Here is a 25,623-nt window from a genome sequence, read left to right as displayed (position 1 = left end):
AACTTGTTTGATCTGTTTTGCAGAATTCTTTGAGCTGCTGAGCCGGGCGCAGAGCACCCGAGCCAACGACCAGCGCGGGCTCCTAAACAAAGAAGACCTGGTGCTTCCCGAATTCCTACGACTAACCCCTCCCAGCTCCTCCTGCTCCGTCTCCTCTGACCTGGCATGCTCCACTCCTGACCGCCGGGAGAATGGCGTCTCCTCGCGGGGGGCCCTCACCGCCAGCCTTCGTTCGGAGAGCCTGGACTCCTCCCTCAGCTCCAGCGCCAATGGACACTCCGGGACCAGGCGGTGCCTGATGCCCCCTCCTCGCCACCAAACTTTTGGCACCTACCTGTCCCCCATCCCCCGGCCCTCAGACACCCGGCCAAATCTCCGCACCGTGGAGGAGGACACCCACAACGACTTGACCCTCGTGGGCGAGGGCGACATCAGCAGCCCCAACAGCACCCTGCTGCCTTCATCACCGTCCCTCATGGCGTCTTTCGACAGCAGCCTGCCTGAAGCCAACTTCACCCCGCCACCACCCTTCTCCAAGTCTCAAGACGCAGCTGGAGAGGGAAAGTCCAGTTCAGGTATTTCTACAGTGTAACAAACCAGTGCTCCGTGTGTTTGCGTGTGTGTGTCGTATGTGCATGTGTGCGCTCTATCCCTGGTGGTCTAAACCCGACCACCTTCGTGATTGAACTCCCTCTACACTGACTCTGATGCACTTTAATGACAAATTGATACTGACTCTTTTTCAGTTTGCCGTTCATTTAAACAGATTTGTTTCATTAAACTTAGCATGTGTGTGTGATTGATCTTAATTACACTCAGATCATCTTGTAAATAGGGATGTGTATATTTTGTTCAGTGAGTAACGTTTACTTGGATGTCACTTCCCACGCCACAAATTGTTGGGTTTCGCCACATGACTGGGATGAGTTAATTCCAGGGAAATATTTGAATAATATTTGTTTTGTAGTTTTGGGTGCATGAGAATGCTGATGTAACTGATTGCAGAGCTTATAAATATTAATAATATATGCATAGTGCATACAGATCCATGATCAATATTTGACAGTACTGTAGTCAGTGAATGTTGTGCTGAAGATTGTAATTCAGAACAACCGAACAATTGAACGTGATGACATTAGCAGCTGTGTTTCCTGGCATCATGGGGTCATTATGTACAATTAGAAAACATCGTAGCAAACCAGACCCATGTGATTGTTTTACAGTGTTGGACCTGCGAATGCCAAACAACTCTCTCCATCCCACCATCTCGAGTTAAGAGCAATTCAACAATGTCAAAAAGCTTCTTCTATTTTAACACAACTCTTTAAAACCGGTGAGTCATTAAACGATGTCAGCTCCTGCTGTAGCAATTTGAGCAATCGGGAAAATAATTAGTCAGTGGAGGACTAAGTGCTCCTTAGTGCTGGTGACATTGTTGAATTGCCTTGTCATTCTTTATCTGGGCCATTCACTCCTTCTCTAGATGCCTGTTGTAGATAATCACTGTCAATAAACTATGTACCTGTGATTGAGTAGATCTAATAAATGTTAGAATTGGAAATCACTCTTGTCTGTCTTTTTACATGTTTGTGAGCTCAGTTCTCCCCCCTCCGCCTCGCCCCCTCTGCATGCCCCCCTCCCCCCCGTTCTCCTTCAGCTCTGTCTCATGTCGTCTTGTGGCTTCCTCCTCTCATCTGCGCCCACTCCTTTGTGTACTTTTGTGCGTGCGCTCGTTTCAGGGTGTCGCTGCTCGCTTTGTGTGTTCTGCTCAGATTGCTCAGTGTGGCGTGTTTGTGCGGTGTCGTTAAACATTGCTTGGTCTACCTGCTTGGTGTATTGTTGTTTGATGGGGTCACTGCTCGTGTGTGTGTGTGTGTGTGTGTGTGTGTGTGTGTGTGTGTGTGTAGCTCTAGCGTGGCATTGTGGATCTTTTTTGAGTCTGTCTTCTTTCAAACTTGGGTTTTAAAAGCTTGGCGTTGTTTGTGCTGGAGTGTTGGCTTATTGTGTATGATTATAATCATCTCGCAGATGGATTTCATTTCTTTAATTTCCCGTCCATGTCATTTCCCCCCACTCCTCCACTCCTGTATGTTTCTGAGATTTTTAAGGTAAACAATCAAGTGGTGAATTGATTTGTATTGGTGATGGGTTTTTTTCCTACAGTAGACATTTTCAGAGTTGTCAGAAAAATAAAGCCAAAAGCTGTCTGTGTTTGGATATCCAATTAGAGGAGATGTTTTGATTCTTGAATTTAAAGAAAATCCCAGGAAACCTTCTTTGAAACCGTGTGAACTCTACAGAAAGGGAAGATTATCACGCTCAACATGTTTTCCAACAACAAAGCTGGTGATGTGGCGAGTATCTTGCACTTCAAAGCACTTTACGGAAGGTGCACAAACATGTTCTCTCTGACCTTACTGCCTTAGCCAAGCTTTAATCTAAGGTGATATGTACACAATATGATGAGGAAGGCGCGCAGCTCCTCCACAGGCTCTCTCCTCTTTTCTGGTTGCTAAGTGCATCAGCCTGATTCTTCCCACCACTGGGCGCCATGGTAACCTTATCCATGAGTTGACTGAGCTACAGATATAAACTGTCAGTGCTGGTTTTCATCTATTTCTCTCTCTTTCTCCCACCTGCTAAACTAAAAAACCATTGAGACATAGCTATGATTCAATATACCCATATTTCTAACACTGTTTGCCACACGCCTCCACCTTTTAGAGACTTTATGAAGTTGTTACTTTTAATTCTGGTGGAAAGTCACGCTCACGGGCTTAATATTGTGTAAGAGACAAACACCCACTGAATAAGTCAGAGGTCATCAGTGCAAACAAGTTAACAGTGGTTCAGTAGCAATTATGCTCTTTTACTGTGCCAATCTGCTTGATTTTGTCCCTCTCCAGTTTGTGTATTACTGTTAAACTGACGCCCTCTGCTGTTCCGAGGGAATAAATAATTGCTGCTGAGGTGGATCAACATGTTCCTCAGACATCATTACCACTATGCCATAAATAATAAAGTACTAAAGAAAGGAAGAGGATGAAGTCCAGCTGCTTACTCTTCTTCGCATGAGATGATGTGGATAAAAGAAATACTTTTTTATTTTTATTTGGGGACTTTATTGTTTCCTCTTCTGCAAATTCACCAAAGGGAGACACTGAAATTTGTTTATAGATTTTAGGGGGTACAATTTCTCTTTCACTAAAAAACAATATACCCTGACATCAGTATAAGCATTTGCATCTAAAACAGTGGGTCTATTGTACCAAAAGTACTTCTGGTCTTGTAGGTAGTTGCATTTATTGGGCATATCACGTATAAATTACCCGCTGATTAGACTGTTAAAATGAAAACCAGCAGGCCTCTGGTCTGTATCCAGAAGACCAGAACTGAGAATTGCTGCCCAATGTTATCAGGATAATTTCCTAATCATGGCTGTAATCACTTCTCCCTGTCTGGCAAGTGTTGGGTCCCTGGGCTTGGTTGGTAGGAATTAGGATGTCCACTAGGGGGTGACGTCACACAGTGTAACTCCATTGATATGACTGATTTGAACTCAATGCCTGGTGTTTTTAGTTTAGTCAGAAAAGCTAAGAAATAAGCCAGAATTTGTAGAAATGATTAATTCAGAAAGTTCATGTGGAAATTGCTTCCTTTTCCCTCTCTGCAGTGGGAGTTAATGGGACATCTACCCTAAGGCCAGGCTATCTACAAGTGCTCTGTAATGACTCAGCAGTACACCTGAGGGACCATATGGCTCAGTTTTCCTTTAGACCCGTTTCACTTTCTTCCCCCTTGTGTGTCCGCTCCAAGCTGGCAGCCTCTGACCCTGGGCCAGCCTTATCATCCATCTGTCGGTCGGAGGAGGAGGGCTCGGCTCAGATCTCTGGCAGTCAGCCTCAGTGAGGACTGTTCGCTGGGTTCGTTCCAGTCTGGCTGTTCTGTCTCAGCTCCCGGCTGCTGCCATGTCTGTGGACAGGACTCGCCACAGGAGGCGTGGCTGTGTTAAACGGGCTGTGTCAGGACATCACGTTTACACGTCACAGGAGAGTCGGCAAGCTTGAACATTGAAAACATGTTTGAAAAAGGTGTATGGGTAAATAATAATAAAGGCCTGAAGGAAAATACTTATTCTAGTGAGGCGCTGGGTTATGGAGAAGGCAAGATGTACAGAAACAGTGATACATAGAATTTAAAAAAAAGATTGTATTGGTGGTGTTAGCTCAGTTGGTAGAGCAGGCACACATATATAGAGGTTTACTCCTCGACGCAGCGGGTGCAGGTTTGACTCCGACCTGCGGCCCTTTGCTGCATGTCATTCCCCTCCTCTCTCTCTCCGCTTTCATGTCTTCAGCTGTCCTGTGAAAGTAAAGGCCTAAAAATACCCCAAAAAAATAATCTAAAAAAAAAAAAAAAAAGATTATATTGGAGGACCCCCTCCTTGCAAAGACATGAGTAAGCACAATCAGGCATTTGAGTCATTTATTGTAAAATAAATGTTTTTGTGGTGGTATGGTGGCTCAATGGTTACATTAGGACTCCTCTGGGTATCAACATCCTAAAGTTAACCTTTAACCCCTTGTCAAATTTATTTTTTATTAACTATTTATAGATATGCACATGAGGCAAAAAGAGATTTTTACTTTCACATATACTTTCATATGTATATTTTTTTAAATACATGTTGAACGCCTGAAGAGATAAAACTATCACTAAACTACCAGTATTTCACAGGAAAATTATAAACTAATGCAATTATAAACTAATTTTAGATCATAAAGGATTTTTTCATACTGCCTAAAATCATCTCCCGACCCTTATGATCTATCGTGTGACTCCTTAGGGGGTTCTGGTACCCAGGTTGGGAGAGGATGGATTGAGGAATACATTTATGACTGTAAGATTCGTAAGAAATTCTACAAAGCCCAATTCATCAAAATGCATCATCTAGCAGCTCTGCATACCAGCACTAACACATCACATCCTGTGGAAAACCCTGTGATGGAGATTTATGTTGATATATAATCAATTATATCTAATTCTAATCAATGTCACGCCACATTTGCCAAACACACAAGTATCCTTGAACTTCAGAGAAGACCATGACAGTTGTTAAAGTCCTTGAAAATGTTTCGTGTTCACCTTGGTGGTTCAAGTTGTGCCGTAGTCAGTTGCTGAGGTTTTGTATAAGGTCAGCTGTTGGAGCTCACAGGCTGTGTTTACATCTGAGCTGAACAGCAGTGAATCACAGTCAGCAGAGTTAGGAGAGTGTTGTATCTGAGTCACTCGGGCCTCTGTGTTTAGAGTCTGTGGGACCACAGGGATCACATGAGAAGTAGAGAGTTTATCAGTCACCATAAAAGTAATGCCAGCCTCCTGGTGTTTAGCCCCCCAAGTGTGCATGAGAAGAGGGAAATGTTGGAGTCCCTGTGCCCAACACACCCTTCTTAAATGTGAGTTTAACATTTCATTTACTTATGTTCAGGGCCTTCTGATGAGGTCATGCAGCTCTGAATTGTTTGAAATGAAGCACAAGTGGTAATGTTGAAATATACAACATGTGACAACAAGTCAGTGAATTAATACACTACCGGTCAAAAGTTTGGGGTCACTTAGAAATTTTCATTTCACTCCATTATAGACAGAATACCAGCCTAGATCAGTTGCATTGTTTTTTTTAACCAGGGCAGCAGTTTTCAGATTAGATTATGGGTTTACATAATTGCAAAAGGGTTCTCCAATGTTTTCTCAGTTAGTTTTTTTAAAAATGATATCAGATTAGTAAACAGAATGTGCCTTTGGAACACTGGATGAATGGTTGCTGATAATGGGCAATGTAGATATTGCATTAAAGATCAGCCACCCACTCAGATCAGCTGGTATTCTGTCTATAATGGAGTGGAATGGAAATTTGTAAGTGACCCCAAACTTTTGACCGGTAGTGTACGTTTAATCCAGTTGCAATTTCATTCAGATCTTTCCCATGATTTGGCAAAATGAGTTCAGTAAGTTTGAGCTGAAGCCGTTATGTCATCAAGTTTGTCTTGACAACAGCTGTCCAGATTACACAACTATACAGTTGTCAGATTACACAAACATATTAAGCTGGCGTGTTCATTTGAGCGCTGTAGAGTTAAACTTCATGTGCAGTGTGCCCCCAAGCCACAAGGTTTTGGTTTCTTAGATCCTCTGAAATCTCATACAGTTGTGTGCTCAGCATCTGGTCATCATGCAGTCTAATGTGAAGGCAATGTCAGTCGCCTGCAGATCCACATGAGTCAAAGTTGCACAGAGATGGAACAATTCTTTTGTATCTATGTTTAGTCATTGTTATATAAAAATACATATTTTTGACAACCATATTTAAAATGAAGATTGTTTGCCTGTTGTAATTTACTTATTTTTAGCTGCAGTGATCAATATTCTTATATAAACAATGGCTCAAATTACTGTGAAATGTGAAAGGGGTCACTCAGTGACAAACCCACAGAAAATTATCTGAACGATATAATGTTGCTTGTGTCTACTGGATGTGTAAATAGGTAACTATTTGATTATAAGGTGATAGATAGTATGTCAATACGTTTTTTGCTGCCCCCAAGTGGCCAAAACAATCAATGAATGCAGCTTTAAAGGCACACTGTAGCCTCTTTCTTACCAAGTAGTTACAGGAACGTAGTTATAGGAACAGTCCACTTCTATACAGTTCTACTAACTACTCTCCCCCAAAACCGTTTTTCTTCCATTTGTATTCACACTGGCCAAGTGGCCATAGGAACTGACCTTTTGTTATTATAATCACAGCCATCTAACCACCACTATGCGGAAAAGAGAAAAGACCCTGCCCTAAAGTAGGAGCTGAAAGAGTTACAGGAACTGTGGCCAGAGGAACTTAATAATCCCCAAATTGGTCCAGTCGGAACAGGAGAAAAAAAGGGTTCTAGGAACGTTATGTTCTAGGAACTGCAAAAATCCCTCCGGTCGGAAAGCGGCATATGTAACTATGGAACTACAGCCGCGCGAGCTGTAGTTCCAATGAGGCAACCTGTAGGGGGACCGAAGAGGGAAAAGTTACATAGTATGCCTTTAAGTGTTTGCCTCTGCAATTTCTCATGACATAAATATTCAAATATACCTCTTGGCTGTCCATAATACATCAACTAATCTTAAATCTCCAATGTCTTTCTTTTCTCCCGTGCACAGAGGGAGGAACAGAGTCAAGCTCTGACACCAAATCCCCCGCCGACAGAGCCGACGCTGCACAGACGCTTCAGGAGGTGATGGATGTGGAGGGGGTTCATCTAGAGGAGGGAACGCTGGAAAAATCCCTGGGAGAGGACTCTGAGCTCAGCTTGAGCTTCCACGGCTACGTGGCTGAGCTGCGGCAGTGCCAGAGCAAGCTGAGGAATGCCCAGATGCCCCAGAACGGCCGCAACCCACCAGAGGGCAAGGACTGCAAGACAGACCTTTACAAGGCCACAATTGTCTAAAGGGAACCCCCACTGCTGCACTTTTTAAGCCTGAGGCACTGTCTTTTGAAAGGGAATTAGTGAAATGCTGGGCTGCATGTACACTCCAAAAAAAAAATCAATATTATGGTAATACACATTGTATATTTGTTACAATTTCTGGCGTCTTCTTGTTGATTTTTAGTACTGGTTGTAATTTTTGGACAGTGATGTGTTTTTGTTTTTGTTATGGTTTAGTTTAATAATGAAGTGTAAAGCAGTTTGATTATGAGCCATGTTAGACCAAGGACAACCATGGAAGACGCCTGATATGAACTTTTGGGTGCTAGTTTCTAATTATAGGCATACATTACAAACAGTTTCTAAGTTGTAATCAATGGGTTTATTATAGATCCTAACTTAATAATAAGCCATAAAAATGAACTAAAGAGCTAACTAAAAAGTAAGTTATGTTAGTAAACAATATGTACAAGCCAAGGGATTAACCATTAATTAAACTATTAATTACAATTTAATGACTCAGCTGAGGAAGACTGTGAGATGCAGTTGAAAGCTCCAAAAAGTGAAGCTTGATTTAAAAAATCTTGTCAAACTACTGTTGCCCTGTTAGAAAGTGCTACCCACTTTTGTTGGACCATACATTACACGGGACTGTTTTAGGATCAAAAGGGAGGCAAATCAAAATTTTCTTGCATATTTAACTATTTCCTGTATATATCTTCTTCCTATGTTTTACAGATGATACATGACGGTACCTTTGTTTCTTGTACTTTCTGCTTTTGTGGTTTTGAGGTTGTCCATATGTTGAATGATTAAAAAGCTTTGATGGCTGTAATTCCAACAAAACTGAAACTTTTCTTTTGTAGCCTACATAGATTAATTCTGGTATTTCTGACAGCAGGGAAATCCTTACCATCCCTAACCTGTAAGCCCCCTTGTAAAAACAAAAACAAAACAAAACTTTAAATACTCCTCTGTTTTAGTTTCTAACCCCAAGTCAAGACATTTACAGCCCTGAATGCTCCTACTTGCAATATTTGACCAAGGCCCAGCCAAATGTATTTGCCAAGTATGTCCAAATTGTCAATAATTAACAGCATAGTTGTCTTAGTTGAACAATTCCTCTTTGAAAACACACTACCTTCACCTGGGGATTTGTTGCCAATGTGGACGTGCTGTTTAGTCATCCAGCCTCCTCTTCTAGCTGAGCATCTGGAGAGAGATTATTACAGATGGTGAAAATTAGAGGTTAGATTATGGGACTGGAGATCTTGTCTTGGCACAGCATGTCATTGCTGGAATGCTGACAACACATGGGGCCTGTAAGTGGTTGGTTGGGCTATTCACTTTTATACTTTATTTTTATTTTTAAGTACTGTCATTATTGAATTCTTCATTACAGTACTTCCCTCCAGATCCCTGATACACCCCCAGTTTGGATGTAACGTTATTTTATCTTAAAAAACTTGAGATATAACTCATGTGAATGTTTTCATTTCTAGACTGCTGACACTATGTATCATGGGGCTATTAGGGGAGAGCACTTTTAACCTGTTTTAGGACTTTTAAAAATCCCGAGTACCCTGGTGTGACATTAGCTACTTTTGCCTGGGTCACATCCTCTGACAGATAGTTAGTTACGATTGTTATCAACACATTGCAGGGGAAACTTAACCAACCAATGTTTTCTAACTTTAGTTAGCTTATCGCAATTTAAGCTAACTTCTAAGCATGTTAAAATGAAAATGGCACAAAACGTTACTCTCTGTGGAATTAATTATTAAGTTATCATGATGGTAACATTAACAGTTTTAGCCTGAGTTAGCTAGATAATACGATTTAATTGCCATTTCGAGTTTAAAATCAATTTACTTCAAATCGCTGAGGAAATATAGCTAACGCTAACGTTAGCATCTCAGTCTGGAAGTGAATTAACGTCGACGTTAGCTGAAGATAGCGTTAGGCTAACACTAGCTAACTAATGAGATTGATTTCAGAATTAAAATCGCTACTTTTCATGCTCTAATGTAGCTAAGTGTTGTAGTTATATGTGCCGTTATTGTATTGTGTTATAATACCGTAAATTGCTGGGTTGAATTAGCTAATGTTATTTCTCAGTTTAGGAACCTTATTCTAAACCCTTACAGCTGTGTGGTAATAATAATAATAATAGTAACCCTCGGGTTCAAGTGGTCTGAGATAAAACTAGACCTCCTCTTGGCTGTTTCCAAGCTTTAGTTAATATAGCCTGTGACGGACGACTTTGGCCATTGGCCAATCACAGATCATTTCAGAGAGACATCTTTATTAACTATAAATCAGAACAACCAGACATCACAGCTGAAACAGTTAAACAAGTTTATATTACCCAGGCAAAAAGTAACTTCACGCTGGACGGTTCCAGAGGCTGGAAAGGAGGGATTTTGCAGCACCATCTCCCGGCCCGGCCGCCGCCTCTGCCTCTGGAAAGTTTTGGTCTGTCCTCTCTCCGTGGATAACTTGCAATGATAAACCGTGGGCGTCTGCAGAGAAGGTTTTTACAGGGAACACCAGCCGGGGTATAGGATGCCTCAGAGATAGACAAGCCTAATGACGCAACAGGTTTACTCAATACAGTTTAGAAATTGTGAGGGACAGGATAATACTTGCAGGGTTTCCCACGTTTCCTATGACCAAAAGCAGGCTACAAGGACTCGGAAACTGACAGATATAACGTGACACAGGCACACAGACCCTCTTCCGACTTCTGGAAACAAGCTTCTCCGGACACCAGAGACCAACAGATGCAAACTTTCATTATGGCATACCTTATATTACTTTTTTTACCTTTTGTTTTCAGTACACGGGCGGTAAGTTTAAACCATCCTACTCACCTCCGTGCATCTTTTTTTTTCAATATTACGGAAAAAGCCAGATAAAGTGCAATAATTTCTCTCCCCTGATTTCAGCGCATATTAATAGCTGGATATGAAACGGTCATCTCCAAAGAGCCATACAAGGAGAGCCGGAAAGGTAGGTTTTACCTCTGTCCTGTGTTTAATTTAGAGGAGAAAAGAGGGAGGGAGGGGGATGAACATTGGACTGGCTCTGAATGTGATATATTTTCAGCTGTAGTAATAGAAAGTTGTTGGTGCAATATAAATCTAAAGCATGTGGGAGCTAGAGCGTGTATAGGTCTGTAACCTGCCTTATAACAGCATGATTAAACTTCCTGAGGAGAGGATCATGGATTTACTGTCCTCTGATCAGATATGTACAGTATGAGGAGTCGTTGTGTGTGAGGTACAGGGGGAAACTGCACAGATGTTTTTCAGACAGTTTCTGATTTCACTCTTTTCTTGTTTTGCCCATCTGTGTTCATTGAGAATCACTAACATGCTGTGTTTTGCTCTGTTGCCAGTTCTTACTACAATGGGAGAAGAATGCAAGTTCCCGTTTCGTCAGGGTGGAAGGATTCATCATCACTGCCTCACCATCCTATCCTCAAAACCATGGTGAGTCCCTATTAGCCTGCCCGCTCTAGACAAAGTCTTGACAGGTGGAAGTGCTGTCTTGTCATATTTGGTTTTGTTCATACATTCCACACACCTTGTCTACGTCACGCTCACACAGACCGCAGGTGTTAAGTCACAGGTGAGGTAATGAGCTAATTTTCTTCAATAACTTGCTCATTGCTGAATCGTATGTGGGCCTTGTAATGGATGAAACTAGAATACCGCTGTTATTATAAACAGCCGTTTGTTTTTTAAAGGTGACATAAGATAGAATGTAGAAAATCTTAAACTGTGACTATGGCTGTAGTCTGTAACACATTTACTACTTCCTACAGTTAATCCCAATGGTGAATAAACAGCTGTCACATTTAAACCCCCGTGGTGCTTTTTTATTACTTTAGGTTGTGACATAGCAGCAAAATCCTCTTTTTATTTTTATTTTAGGATTAAAAAAAAACTTCCTGAAGGGCTTTCCAGTCATCAGTCCTTGGAATTGAGACAATAAGGGTGGGTGCCAGCAAGTTGAAGTAACATGAATGCAATTATATATGGCACAACATCTCTGGTCCACCTACACATAAAGTTACTGCAATAAGACTGCATGTTTTTGTGATGTGCTCAGTGTTAAGATATGTTTGTCATGAATTGCAGAGTCAGTGTTGCAGAAGTATGCTGATGTTTCTTGGATTGAAGTAGTGGATGACTGACAGAGTTAGTGAGTGTCGGTTGGTTATGGTTTAGAGAGATTATCCTTTTTTTCTCAGAATGAAACTGGCCTCAAAAATGCAGCATTTCCATCACAGAGAAATTGTTAGAGCAGCTTGTTTGTAGTTGTAGGTTTGAAATGTGTCATTTTGGGGTGGATAAACCCCTCTCTCATATGGTATAGTAGTTTTATGTGACAATATCAGTATAGTACATTTCAGAAAAATCAATTGTGAAACTGTTAATGGATAAAATAACCAGATAGTAACGTCTGTTTTTCCCTTATAAAAAAACTAAAGCTATTTTCTCATATGAACTCCAGACAATGTCCGACGAATCAGGGGCAGACATTGTCCGAAGTTGCCCATTCACATGTATCACACAGCATGGGGCTTGTCTGTATTTTTTATTTTTTTTAAGTGCTCGTGCCGCCCTCCATGTGTCATGAAAAAATGCCGCCCTGGGCGGCTGCCCGCTTCGCCCGTGCCAAAAAACGCTACTGCCAACAGAAGTTCCCGAATCTCGTCGTCTCTCCAATGAAACATTTTCGTTGGCGTCTTTGTGTAAATGACCCTTCTTCTTCACCCTCGGATGTTTGTTTTCCTCCAGTTTCGCATCAGCTGCATGATAGAAACACGCCCACTCGCTCGCTGTGAATTCTCCAGACATTGACCTGCTCTATTCACGTACGGGATCAATCGGACATTACACAGATGTGATGATGGTGCACAAGGAAACGTCAGGTCATGAAAGTGGTACAGTAACAATTCATCCTCGGGGGGGACGTGAATGCCTGTACCAAATGTCATGGCAGTCAGTCCAAGTGGCAAACTGACCGCCTCAGATAGCCATCTATAAAGCAATATTGCTAGCTTGGCTTAAAGGGGCTCTAAGCGATGTTGGATGACGTTACTCCTTGTTAACGTTCAAAGTATTTTCAAACAAAACGAAGACTAGCTCGCTCCGCCCTCCTCCTCATCCCGTTCCCTCCCTTCTGTGCTTCAGCGCAACCCCCCCCCAAATCCTTCTTGTCCGTTATTGGCTGAACACTGGAACACGGTTTGTGTATGTTTGCATGGTCCAGGGGCCCGTTTCAGAAAGCAGGTTTAGTGAAAACTCTGAGTTTGTTAACCCTCAGATGAGGGAAACTCTGGGTTTTCCGTTTCAGAAAGAGAGGTAACTTAACCTTAGAGTCAGTTACTATGGTAACTGAGTCTGTAACCCTAACCTGGTCGGGAGCAGGTTTTCTTCAAGAAACCCCGAGTTTCTCTCAGTCTCCTCCCTGAGACTGAGAGAAACTCTGGGTATTACTTCACAGAGAGTTTACGTCGGGAGATGATATTGAGTCCCGACTAAATGTATTTTCATTTCCACATTTTTTCACAGACCTACAAATATGTAGGTAGGCTACCTTATCCGTCCTCATATCACCAACATCCACCATCGTGGACATGCTTTAACATCCCAGCAGATTCTTTGTGTCGCATTACGTTTTTTGCAAACGGCATTTTTCTTTATTGGTGATGTGGATCATACTGTAATAGTAAAGCCACTGTAGCCGTCAGAAAAGTGTGACTCGCTCTGAAACGTTTTTTAAATGTTTTTTGTAGTAAACCAGTGAGAGTCATTAAAAAGAAATAAATTATTATACATTATAGTTCTGTTAATGATCATGGTGCTGCAGCCTCAGAATGGGATATAGTAGCCTAGGCCAAGCTTACTTTTTCGCCCGCAGGATTGCACCCAAATGAAATTATAGGTGTAATACAATTCCAGTTTTCATCAGTAATATTATAAGTTAACTGTGATTAAATATGAAATTAATACACTGTTAATGCTTACGCATTGACTCGAGCAGCAATTTTCTCCCACAGCAATTCTCTCTCTGTTGCAGCAGAAACGCTGTCTTGCTTTTTTAACTAAATACATGTTCAAACTCGTTGTATGTGCACATGAGTATTTCCGCCGACCAGTTTGTTTGTGGTTGTTACCATGGTGAATCGTAGTATCATGGCTCCATTCATGTTGCCTTTTTCTTGTGGTGGTGCACACGCGTGAACATACTTGGAGTTGATTGAACCAACTCAAATCAGTTGTTCTGAAACCGAAAACTCAGAGTTTCCCATCTCAGGGTAAATCAACTCAGACATCAGGGTTAGACTCAGAGTTTGTTAAACCTCCTTCCTGAAACGGACCCCTGGTTGGACCACTTTGTTTTTGTTGGCATGTGTGGACCCTAGGCTGTCTACAGAGACCGCGTTTTTTTACAGTGTGTTTAGGGGACCGGCAGCTCGCGGATAGTGAGGAGATGTTTGCTGTATGTGACAAACAATGCTGTAGCCTAAAAAACGCGTGACATCGCTTAGAGTACCTTTAAAATCAAAAATTTCCATGAAGCAGTCCTACGCATTGATTTGCTCACAATGGCCTCATACATCCTGAGTTGTTAAAGGGAGAGATACCACAGAATAAACGATATGACACAACATCTGACAGTTGACAAACTTCTCACGGTATTATAGTCGTATTGCCCAACCCTAATTTAATTGCAAATGTTTCCCGTTTGTAATCCAGGTGACATACTGATGACTGTATAATATTTCTGTCTCTTCTGTTGTAGGTGCTCCCTCACACATAATTTTGATCGGGATCGGCGGTGGGGCTTCTGTGCACCAGAGAAAACTCAGCCAGATGGTTAGTTTACTGAACACAGTGCATTTCGGATAGTACAGTGTTTTATCATAATACTGTAATGTTTATCCTCTAACTGTGTTCTTCCCTGTTGATGTGTTTCAGTTTTTGTCCACACATCACGTAGAATCCCAGATCCATGTCGGGTGAATCCATGTCGGCATGGAGGCGTCTGCACGCTGATCCCACAAAGACACTCGTTTGAGTGCTCCTGTCCTGAGAGCTTCACTGGGAGACTCTGTGAGCAGAGTACGTCCATTATTATTATTTTATGAATGACAAGTATAATACTACTGTTGTGTTATGTGTGTCCTCCATTCAAACTTTTAAAATGTTTTTAAAAGGAGTTATTGTGTTCATATCATACTGCACATTAGGCTGCCTACTGTCAATCACCTGACAGCCACAGAAGAAGAAAACTTGTCAACTTACAAGACAGTGAGATGCATTTAAGAGCTTTGGAAAAAGCTGATAAGTAGACCTTAAGCGAGATTATTATGTCACACAATTTGGGGAAAAGCCTATATATGTTATTTGAAAAATATTTCATGTGACATGCTTTGCAATAATAATTAAGTGAAATCTTATTTGTCCAACATCAAATTTATTATTTCCAAGATCAAGAATTACATTTCATGCTCTACTGCGTCCCTCTGCGTCTTATTTCCCTTAAAGAAGTTTTGCCTTTGGTTTCAAAGAAGTCTGTTATGAGTCATTTGCAAAGAGGTTTCACTCTACAGTCAATGCCATTTAAAGTGCTCACAATCAAACCTAAACAAAACCAAAGCAACACAAAAATGGATCCACTTTGAATGCATCTTGCACGACTCAGCCATCAAACTTTGCTCTACACGCTCCATTGAGCTCTTCAATCTCCTCTCGGATTTCAACCTATTGCCTTTTATGTGTTTTGTCGGCTTTTCAGAGAAGTGCTATGAAACCGTACACCTGCGCCATTATGACATCGGAGAGTCTTGGGGACGAATTCACCTCCGTAATGTGGAACAGTGCACATGTGTGGCAGGGGAAAACCTGTGTGAAAGAGTTCAATACACAAGTAAGATGTGCTTTCAGCTGTTGTTGTGCTTCAATTGTGTCTTGTTTTTGCTCTGGGGTCTGCTTTTGTTAAGATGATGAGAGAGAAAACCAATAAGGGGATGTATTTACAATACCTTAAACACTAATGCACTTCCACAAACTGTTGAACAGATTGTCAGTTAAGTGAACTTTGTTTACTCTACATGTAGTTAGAATTCGCTAAATTGCACTAGACGCTGTGCATTTGTTAATACTTCAGATCATGTACACCTGATATATTAAACTAAACTACTACTACTAGACTAAAAATGGAGAATAGTGCAATCTAAGGAAAAAAAACCTCTTTAGGTATTTTTGATTGATGTGAGCCTCAAAAGATACAAGTATCAGGTCTCCTCCCAGCCCAGAGACATGCTTTTTCTCTTTGATTTCAGCTCCATAGTTACAAGACTAACCTTGCCATGGAAGAAAAGACAGATTATATGACTCACTGTGACTCAGGAATGGTGTTTTAGGACACGCCCCATGGGTCCATAAGGTGCTTTCATCTCAATGGGGGGCGTTCATTGGCATTTAACAGATTGCCTAGCATAAAAGAGGGAATCAGTGAGGTAGTTCCATGCTCACTGAGCTGAAACAGTTTTTTGTCATGATGGTAGGGGCTTATCTGACAGTGGAACAACATCTGTCCTTAAAGCTGAATGTCCTTTGACTTGGCTTTCAAATGAAATTTGACTATATTTTCATTTTGTACTGAGATCAAAATTTTCTTTTGGCTCATTCAATTTCAACTCCTCAACAGGCCTGTGATCTTTAGATTAGCCCAATGCACATGTGACGTCACTATTCTCCAGCATATTTCACAGGTGTTGCAATAGATCTTAAGGGAATACTCAGATATACTATTTGTACACACAGGACCAGTTTGCACTGTACTTTTTGGATTTCACTTGTGGGATTTTTGTTTGTTTAACCTGCATTAATTGATTTTCTTCCCACTTGAGGGCAGCACAGCATGCTGAAGATATAACATTGACACACAGTGTTATTACCTTATAAAGTTGACATGTTGGCAATCTGTTTCTTATTTACACAACAAGAAGACTAATTACTGAGGGAAATATCTGGCTCTTTAGCATACAGTCTATGCTCTTTAGCAGCTAAATGCTCCGATATTCACCAGCTAGTTGCTAACTTTGTCTGTCTGGTGTTTGGTGCTGGGCAGGTAGTGTACAGTCATTTCATCAGAAATTGTTTGTTGAAAACAGCTGCCTGCTGCATTAGGAAAACAACGCTATGAGAGCAGTGTGAGTAAAGAGCCAGATATTTCCCTCAGGAGTGGGTAGAGAGAAAAACAAGAGTGAATATTGGACATTCATTAGGCCAAATCACTTATTGCATGTTTAAACCATTTATAAAACATTACATTACATAACATGTCATTTAGCTGACGCTTTTATCCAAAGCGGCTTGCAACTGCTACTGTATGTCAGAGGTTGCATGCCTCTGGAGCAAGTATGGGTTAAGTGTCTTGCTCAGGGACACATTGGTTGATGTATCGCAGTGAGAAATGAACCCAGATCTCCCACACCAAAGGCATGTGTCATATCCACTGCGCCATCACCACCCAAAACAGACATATTCTGTTATGTAGCTTACTAATATACACTATGTGTGGTGTTAAGATGTGACCTGGTTTGCCTTTATGTGTCCAGTGTGCCGTTCAAACCCTTGTCAGAATGACGGAACGTGTCGCCTGATCACATCCACGAACAAGGAAGTGTGTAACTGCAGACGTGGCTACAGCGGTCCATACTGTAGCTTAGGTGAGAAAAAGCAGGACTGTAGTGACAGGTAGTGATGTTCTTTATGTGTGCCCTCCTTTTTGTCATGTATACATGTTTATGCAGTGCATGTTCATGCACGAGTGTGTGTGATAATGGTTTGATTAATGATGGCAGGTGAAGACATGAGCAAGCTGCTATACTTGTACTACTGAATTGTTGTAACTGTTGCTAATGCATACAGAGAGTTTTTTAGGACTTGTTCTGACTGGTTTTAGTGTGTAGGATAGAGATCTGTCATCACACTAGCAGAAATTGTCTGATTGCATTCCAATTATTTACATTCTTGTGATATACTGCGGAATCGATGATTGGGACATTTGTTTTGCGTGCTTCCGTCTGTGGTTTGTGTGTATGCATGTGTGTGCAGAGCCAGAGACAGAGTGCTACAACAGCAGGGGCACAGATTACAGAGGGCTAGTGGGCACCACGGTGTCTGGCGCCCGGTGTGTGGCGTGGAACTCAGACCTGCTGTATGACGAGCTCCATGTGGGCACGGTGGATGCCTCGTCCCTCAGGGGCCTTGGGGAACATGCCTACTGCAGGTGTGTGTTGAGACATCCTGCTATATTGGGTAGCAACATGACAAATAAAAGCTACTTCTAGTTATGCCACGAGTAGATTTTGTGTCAATATTGCAGTTGCTACGGTACCAACTGGCTTATCTGGAAGGCCAGATTTCCTTATACTTTTCCCCACAAATTCTACTTTGTAGAATTACTACTGCAGTATCCAACTTCTTACCCTGATCTGGCCAAGCTGCCTGCTAGTCCTAGCTCTTATCTGTAAAGTTCATGTGCCAACATTTGTTGCTCATGTGGATGAGTCTTCAGACGAAGTCTACTCAGAGGCAACTATAAAACCAGCCTGGGCCTTAAAGAAGCACATGGTGAATCTCCTCCTCCACATTTGCTCTTCTTCCATTTATTACTGCTTTCCTCAGTCGTCGTCGTTGCTATGACTACCGAGCAGCCATATGGCATGCCCACAGCAAATGGCATGTGCCCCAAAATGTCCTAAGAAAAACCCATTTCAAGGCACAATTACACAAGTTTGTGCGTCAGACTGTAAGCCATTTAGCTACTGTATTGAACTGAGTAATGTGTGGTGTTCTAAACAATGGTGCCATACCTACACACCCTCTGTCCGCTGTGTTTCTGTGTGTGCAGAAACCCAGATGAAGACAAGATGCCGTGGTGCTACACACTAAATGACGCCACCATCTCCTGGGAGTACTGTGACGTCCCCTCCTGTGTTATGTCTGTGTGTGAGTAAATGCGGCAGAGGAAAGGAATTTTGTAGTCTTTTTTTGTCGTGAGTGGGCCAGTGTATTCTGGCCTAACGTCTGTTGAAACATTTTGGCAGGCCAGATTAGAAATCATAGGGCATTAAAGAACCTAATGCATCTGTAATTAATTTGTAATGTAGTTAGTTTCATCACTGACCGGGTGTATTGATATACTTTGATGCTTAAAGCTAGGAGCGTGATATATTTGTTAGGTTGGCTAGACATATTGTCAAAACAGTTTGATTTTGCTTTCATCATTTGCTTCCACTGTTAATAAATTCTGGGCACTGCTGAATTATTTGCTCTGGTCTTTCTATTTATGGCCTTGGTTGTTATTGGTCTTGTTGTTTAGGTGAATCAAAACCCCAAAAAACTTTGTCTTCATTTGTACCTTATCAAGGATGGCATATTCGTTTAGCTGTCCTTATTATAGATCCCTATTTGAACGTTAAACTCATCATTATAAAGTATGAAAAGCTAAGACTGTTTACCAAGGCCACTCGCTGTATAATTCCATATCTTCATTCTCTCAGCTTTGATTATATTACACAGTCAGCAAAACATTCCAAAGAGCTCAACACCTCATTCAATGTCTCCACTTTTAATTAAAAGACCAGTGTTTGTGATAAAAACAGAAAACAGAAAGCTGAGAATACAGCTAATCTCTGTTGAGTCACGCTGCTCTGAAAAGTTGAATTCAGCCAAGTTGACTGGTTTTGGCAGAGCGCTTTTAAAAACGTGGGCTATGTGAGATAAGGGGAAATAAGGCATGACTCACCCTGCATCAACATGTCAGGTGCAGTCAAATGTTTATGTGTTGAGTAGGATTTAACACAATGTCATGATGCCAGGGGTATGCACAGAATCCACAAGCTTCTCCCATCTGCTGTGTCCTCCTCAATATATGATTTTAAGGATGAGGTTGCTCTGTAACATTATTCAGCAGAGGTATATTTAGGTAGTGTGTTAGCAAAATATTCTAGCTGTTAGACCAGTTTGTAGTAAGTTTGTTGTAGTTCTAGTTCTTGTTTAAAAAAAATGTAGCTTATAGTAGCAGTTATGCCTTTAAGTTTGAAATAATCATGCACTTTTACTTGTTTCCTCATGCAGCTTCTTCACGAAGGATTGTCCCATTTAATGGCCTGCCCGGCATTAAAAAACCTCTGCTCTCTATGCCTCCCAAAAAGCATGTGTGTGGAAAAAAGAACAAGAAAAGGTTACAGATAGCCAGGGGGCGGATATTGGGCGGAATCTCAGCTCTGCCAGGTAATCACCCCTGGATGGCAGCCATTTACATCGGACAGTCAGACTTCTGCGCCGGCACCATGGTCTCCTCTTGCTGGATTGTCTCTGCGGCTCACTGCTTCTTCCGCAAGTACGTCATGAACCCACTTCAGCTGCAATGGATGCTGATATTTGTATTTATGTCACTGCAGTGAAGGCAAAGGTGTTGTAGCCCTTTTGAGTCAACATACTGTACATAATGTAACTTTCACCAAGTGCCTCTGAAACTTTAAACTGAAACTCTAAAACTCTAAAAATAAATGTTATGTCCTTGGGAGCCATTTTCAGCCCGTCTGTAAAAGGCTGAAAACACTCAGTTTGAGTCAGCAATGTAAGAAACATAATCCTTCAGAAAACATGCATATATATCAGAGGGGGAGTGTTATTTTACATTCTTTTTTTTTTTACCTCAGCTGAACAAGAGGTCGCAACTTAAGAGGCACGGGATTCAAAGACTCCTCAGCATCACAGCTTTATGAACACACTATATTTAGACAAGCATCCAGTTCGAGGAAAACCTAAAAACGTCTCACGCACATGCTGTGCATACATTTACATGCATGTGCATACATGTCAGCAAACAGGCATCTGTTGTCATTGTACAAGTTCAAAGATCTTAAGCTAAAACGTTAACATCATTGAATTGGACATCACTAGCTGTGTGAAAAGCCATCTTACTTGTGTTTTAGAAGGATACAGTAAATGATCTCTGCAAGGCTTTCTTTTAAACATACTGTTAACTGCTAAACTGTTTTAGAATCAGCTGGGATTTGATTAAACTAATTAAAGCAGAGCAAGAGGCCACAGTGTTGTACCCACAGTACAAACACGTCAAACATAATGAACAACATACTGAAGATTTAGCTATTATTAGAGTCTTGGGTCTAAAAGTGTTCATATTTATCATCAGGGGAAGTCAACGGATCATTAAATCAGGTCCAAGACGGAAAGGGTTCATCCTCTGGGGAGCATACATGTACAAGATACGTTTAATGGAAATCTGCCCATTAGATTTTGATATTTCTTGTACAAACATGGCCATTTTAGAATGGTGATGCTAAAAAAAAAAGGTTCTGGTATCCCGGGATTCATCCTCTGTGGATCACAGTTCAAGGACATACAGCTGGTAGTTGTCGAGGTAACTTGGCTGACAGATGGACACGAGTATTAGGAGTACGTACTTACACATACCATACCATACAGCACCATGGACTGATAATAGTGTGTCTTCCCTTAGCCCCCTGAAGTCTCAGCTTCGAGTGGTGCTCGGTCAGCAGAGCTTCAACGTCACGGGTCCCAACACCAGGACATTCGGAGTGGAGCAGTACATCTTTCCTAAACAGTTCTCAGTGTTTAATCCAACACTACATGATATTGGTAAGCATTAAATACACACACACACACACACACACACACACACACATACACACCAGTGACTCATAAACTAGAGGACCTCCTGTCCCCATTCAGAAGCACACATACTCACTTAAGGGCCCACTCTGTGCACAGCTGTGCATCACTGAGCAGCTGTGTCCCTGTGCTCCCCCACATGAACACATACACATACACATACATACACACACACACACACACACACACACACACACACACACACACACACACACACACACACTCACTGACTTTAGGGTCTGGGGTTTTCATTGGGCAGCGGAGTCTCCAAGTCTACCACTTGTTTCATCGTTTTTTGTTGTCTCTTTGCCCGTTTCATAACATTACATTTCTGTTTGGCAGTTCTGATCAAACTGGCGAAGCAGGACGGGAAGTGTGTGAAGAGAACCCCGTTCATCAGACCCATCTGTCTCCCAGACAAAAGCATGACGTTTCCTGATGGGTACTGTTGTACTATTAGCGGCTGGGGACACATGCATGAGAGTGAGTGATGAGGAAATCATGGCAGTAATGTGTCATCATGACAACACCTATCTACATTCATACACTGGAACAGACTGTATTTTTTGGGGCTTTTCTTTTGGGCATGCATCTCTACCCCATCCTTGCTGTTGGCTAGTTGGTTTGTGTACAACACACAGAGTGGGGGTAAACAGGCAAGAGGCTGTGTGTTGCCAACTGCGGCAAAAAAAACCATTTGAGATGCATATTCTGAATGCGCTGTATACATGTCCAAAAGATTTTCCTAAAACCTGAAAAATATGGGTACATCCCACATCTTTTAATTGGAAAATTCTACATTTGAAATAAGGTCTAATTTGGAATATCCAAATGGAATATGCTGTTTAAATGACCCATATCAAATTCGGAATAAAAGTGGAATATTAGTGTGCATGTAGACATAGTCGCTGATGACAGTGTAAGTTGTTCCACCCTAACAGATAACAAAGCTAACAGGAGAATGTGAAAGATGTCAATCAAGCACAGTCAGTTCACAGCCACGCAGTTCTGAGAATCAGGCAACATAAGTGGCCACACCATGTGGGTGAACTATCAGTGTATTGGGCCCTAAATACAACTAACTGAAAAATCAAAAATAATAGTAAACATTTAGGGCTTTCTTTTTTGTGTCTTGGGGGGATTTGGCCAAGGCCCTGTTCAGGTTAAAAAGGTTTTCTTGTAACGTAATACGTTATTTGTGCTTTATTTTGACAGAGGCACAGGGTTACTCTAGTCTGCAGGAGGGTGGAGTGAGGCTGATTCCTCATGACACTTGTAGGAAGCCAAATGTTTATGGCAACCATGTCACTGCTGACATGATTTGTGCAGGGCTCAACGGCTGTGTCGACGCCTGCCAGGTAGGAAAACATTTTGAGACGAACAGTGATTATTAAATCCAAGACTGCCGAGGGGATGGTTATGTCCTACTATTAGAAAAAAAATAATAATCTTTTCAAATTCATTTTATTACACAAAGTCAAGGGATACGTACACACACACACACACACACACACACACACACACACACATATACAGTACATACACACACACACACATAACCATATACATACACTTCAATACAAAAGTGTCCAGTTATGCAAAAAACAAAAACGTATTTACATCCCAACATTAATTGACCTACGTCGACTTCCAATGTTTTAACTCAAGCCTGCACCCTGATTCAAAGTATACACCCACTTTCAAGAATGTAATTCTGTTCTTTATTCCTATTAACATCCATTTAAACAACCCACTAATATCGCACAAACAAAGCATCTTAGCTAGCTCATTTAATCTGACATTATTGGCATTTTAGTTAGGTGTCAGATTAAGTGTGTCGACCATAACCCATTACCTCTTTTACTCTTCACTCTCAACAGGTTATGTGTTAGCAAGCTAAAATGATCTTAATGTAAGAATTACTTTGTTTTAATTTACTGATCCATACACACCAAACAAGGCTAGGTTGAATTAAAACTTACGAGAGCTGGAGCATACAGCTCTTATTTTAGTTTTTGTCTTATTGCTCTGGAGTATTGGAAATTACAACTGATCTCAAAGTGTTCTGGGCAAAATAGACTGCCAGAGCCCACATAGTTGTTGACCTCCCTTGACTCTGAAAGGGTTGATATCAGAAGACTTGAGATATCAGAGTAATGGAATAGCACAAAGATGGCAGCAGGGATTCCCCTAAAGTGCAAGGGTCTGAAAACTGCAGAGATGTCTGCAGTGCCAGACTAACTACTTAAACTGCGGTGTAAAACATTCAAGCTCCTTCTTCTTAAATTAAATGTCACAGTTATCTGTTTACGTCATGGGTAGGATGCAATTTTTTAGTAATATATTAGGTTCCAAGTGGGTGACTTAGCTGTTTGTGCGACTCCACTTTGATGTGCCTGTATGTTTATGTTTCCCCAGGGTGACTCCGGGGGCCCTCTGGCTTGTTCGAGGGATGATGTCAGCTTCCTGTATGGGATCATCAGCTGGGGAGAGGGCTGCGGCCGCACTCAAAAACCTGGTGTTTACACTAAAGTTGGGAACTATATCGATTGGATCAATTCAGTGATCAGACACAAACCCAAGGCTTCATAAAGGGACATTACCTGGACATTAGTTTTTAATATATGAAATATTGTACTATATTGTATTTTGTTTTTATTTGTAATGCTTGTGGAAGTTTATAGGTTATATTTTTTAACTGTGAAACATGTTGTGACTGAATAAACCTTTACTGACTTGATAAAGCCTTTTATTTATATATATAAAATAATGGTCGTAGCATTAGTGATGTGAGTGAGTTTTTTTGAAGCAGAGTTTGCATTTTGGATGTTGCCATCTTGGCATTTTGGAGCCAGAAGAGTGACATATTTGGACAAAAGTCGTGTATGGTCCGTATGGTCTCAATGACGCTGCGGTCTGCGGTAAACTAAACGCTTTTCAACCGGCTGACACGAGTCATCCAGCGGGAAACCGCGGACCTCCGGGCAGTGCACTCACGCCGTTTATCTGCATGTACACAGAGCTGGTTAAAAATCAACAAACTTTTCCTTGATTTGCAGCTAACGTTAGTGCTAGCTAGCTAGCTTTGGTGCTTCCGAACGCTGGACAAAACATTTTTTGGCGATCAACTTGTTCCAATCAACTTTGATAAAGTAAAAACCATAGACTGTAGCTATGGACCAACAGATCCCGTTGCTCTGGACGGAGACCATAGACTGTATATAAGAATAGACCAACAGATCCCGTCGCTCTGGACGGAGACCAGTGAAGGCCTTTAGAAGCACTTTTCTGGTGAGCGCTGAGTGTTACTGCACAGCCTCCAACTGAGAGAAACAACGTAAATGTGACGTGAGCAACGTGTCTGAAAGTTGGAAGTCTTCTGGTAGCTGTGCCAAGAGAAATCTCAATAATTCCCAATCTTGCAGAGAAGGAGAGCGTAGGTATATGTAAGGAGATAACATGGACACAGGCTAATTATTGCTAACTAAAATGCTAGTTAACATAAGTAATTAAACTTAAACAGCTAATGTAAGTCCAAACTGCCTGCGAGCTTCTCCTGTACTATACGGTAATTCCTCTACTACGCGACAGTAAGTCGCGTGGTTATGACACAATCGTTAGCCTATTTTTACAAAAACGTATACTACGGAGCCATAACGTGAGGTACAAGGTAATGGAGCCTTTTATACATTGTCGTGTTTCTTTAGAAATAAACAATGGACAAATAAAGTCTTTAAACGCTTCAGATGTAAAGTTATTCGCTGTCAAAGTGACGTCAAAATGAATGGCAGTCAATGGGATGCTAACGGGGGGGTGATCGCTTTGTAGCATTAAAATGGCGCCATAGGAGGTTCGCGGTCCGAGGAGAAGCTTACCCCCTTTGTCGGTACACGATCCGATCTGCCTGCACGATCCGTTCTGCACATGCGCAAAATGTTCGCGCATGCGCGGTTGTACGAGGATTTACGACACTGCACGATCTGTTCCACGCTTCCGGTCGACAGCCAAGCTAACGTTAGTTTAGCTAACAGCTAATTTGGCTAACCGCTAGCTGATTGTAGCGGTCTGCCGTTAGCCTCCACAGGCAAGCTAACGTTAGTTTAGCTAACAGCTAATTCAGCTAACTGCTAGCTGAGACAGCATGTAATAACTTTAAAAGACCCTCAAAATAAAACTTGAAAATAAACGTTGACATATATAACACCTAACATATATAACAGCTGTTACGTCAGTTCTACTTTACTTGTGCTCATTTAAAATACAATCACTCAATACTTGTCTTTATTGTTATTACTGTGAAGTCTTAATTTAGCTGTAGCCTGCTTTTCCCATTACGTTTGAGTTAACGTTATTTTAGACTGAATCTAGCTGTCAGCTAGCGGTTAGCCGAATTAGCT

The 25,623-nt window shown here is 41.5% G+C and overlaps 2 protein-coding genes and 1 long non-coding RNA gene across 7 annotated transcripts in view; 2 read left to right on the top strand and 1 right to left on the bottom strand.

Moving 5' to 3' along the window:
- LOC116049014 (regulator of G-protein signaling 12-like) overlaps positions 1-8,318 on the top strand; it is a 44,894-nt gene extending 36,576 nt beyond the window's left edge. For 2 of the 4 annotated variants that reach the window (XM_035993776.1, XM_035993775.1), the window contains exons 18-19: positions 24-575; positions 7,207-8,318. In XM_035993776.1, coding sequence (XP_035849669.1) covers positions 24-575; positions 7,207-7,493 — 839 coding nt within the window. In that variant the 3' untranslated portion in view covers positions 7,494-8,318. The remainder of the gene's footprint in view (positions 1-23; positions 576-7,206) is intronic. The other 2 variants (XM_035993777.1, XM_031298366.2) reach the window with 1 other exon arrangement.
- Positions 8,057-9,680, bottom strand: LOC116049069. The gene is made up of 2 exons (XR_004104809.1): positions 9,551-9,680; positions 8,057-8,684 (listed from the first exon to the last, which is right to left on the bottom strand). It is a non-coding gene; the product is annotated as an uncharacterized LOC116049069 (long non-coding RNA).
- A 7-nt stretch (positions 9,681-9,687) lies between these two features.
- LOC116049029 (hepatocyte growth factor activator) lies at positions 9,688-23,964 on the top strand. 2 transcript variants are annotated; one of them, XM_031298400.2, is made up of 14 exons: positions 10,256-10,321; positions 10,421-10,484; positions 10,873-10,966; positions 14,292-14,365; positions 14,468-14,611; positions 15,288-15,419; positions 17,116-17,226; positions 17,615-17,789; positions 18,414-18,511; positions 19,643-19,907; positions 21,054-21,193; positions 21,569-21,709; positions 22,442-22,584; positions 23,645-23,964. In XM_031298400.2, the coding sequence occupies exons 1-14, from the start codon at positions 10,256-10,258 to the stop codon at positions 23,816-23,818; spliced, it is 1,821 nt and encodes a 606-aa protein (XP_031154260.2). In that variant the 3' UTR covers positions 23,819-23,964. The 2 variants fall into 2 exon arrangements, with proteins under 2 accessions (XP_035849672.1, XP_031154260.2); XM_035993779.1 differs by lacking the exons at positions 17,615-17,789; positions 18,414-18,511 and having other exon boundaries at positions 9,688-10,321.
- The last annotated feature ends 1,659 nt before the right edge of the window (positions 23,965-25,623 follow it).

This window comes from Sander lucioperca, chromosome 17, assembly GCF_008315115.2.
Source record: "Sander lucioperca isolate FBNREF2018 chromosome 17, SLUC_FBN_1.2, whole genome shotgun sequence".
Taxonomy (NCBI): Eukaryota; Metazoa; Chordata; class Actinopteri; order Perciformes; family Percidae; genus Sander; species Sander lucioperca.
The sequence above is the reverse complement of the archived record's forward strand: the minus strand, read 5'-3'. Positions and strand labels throughout refer to the sequence as shown.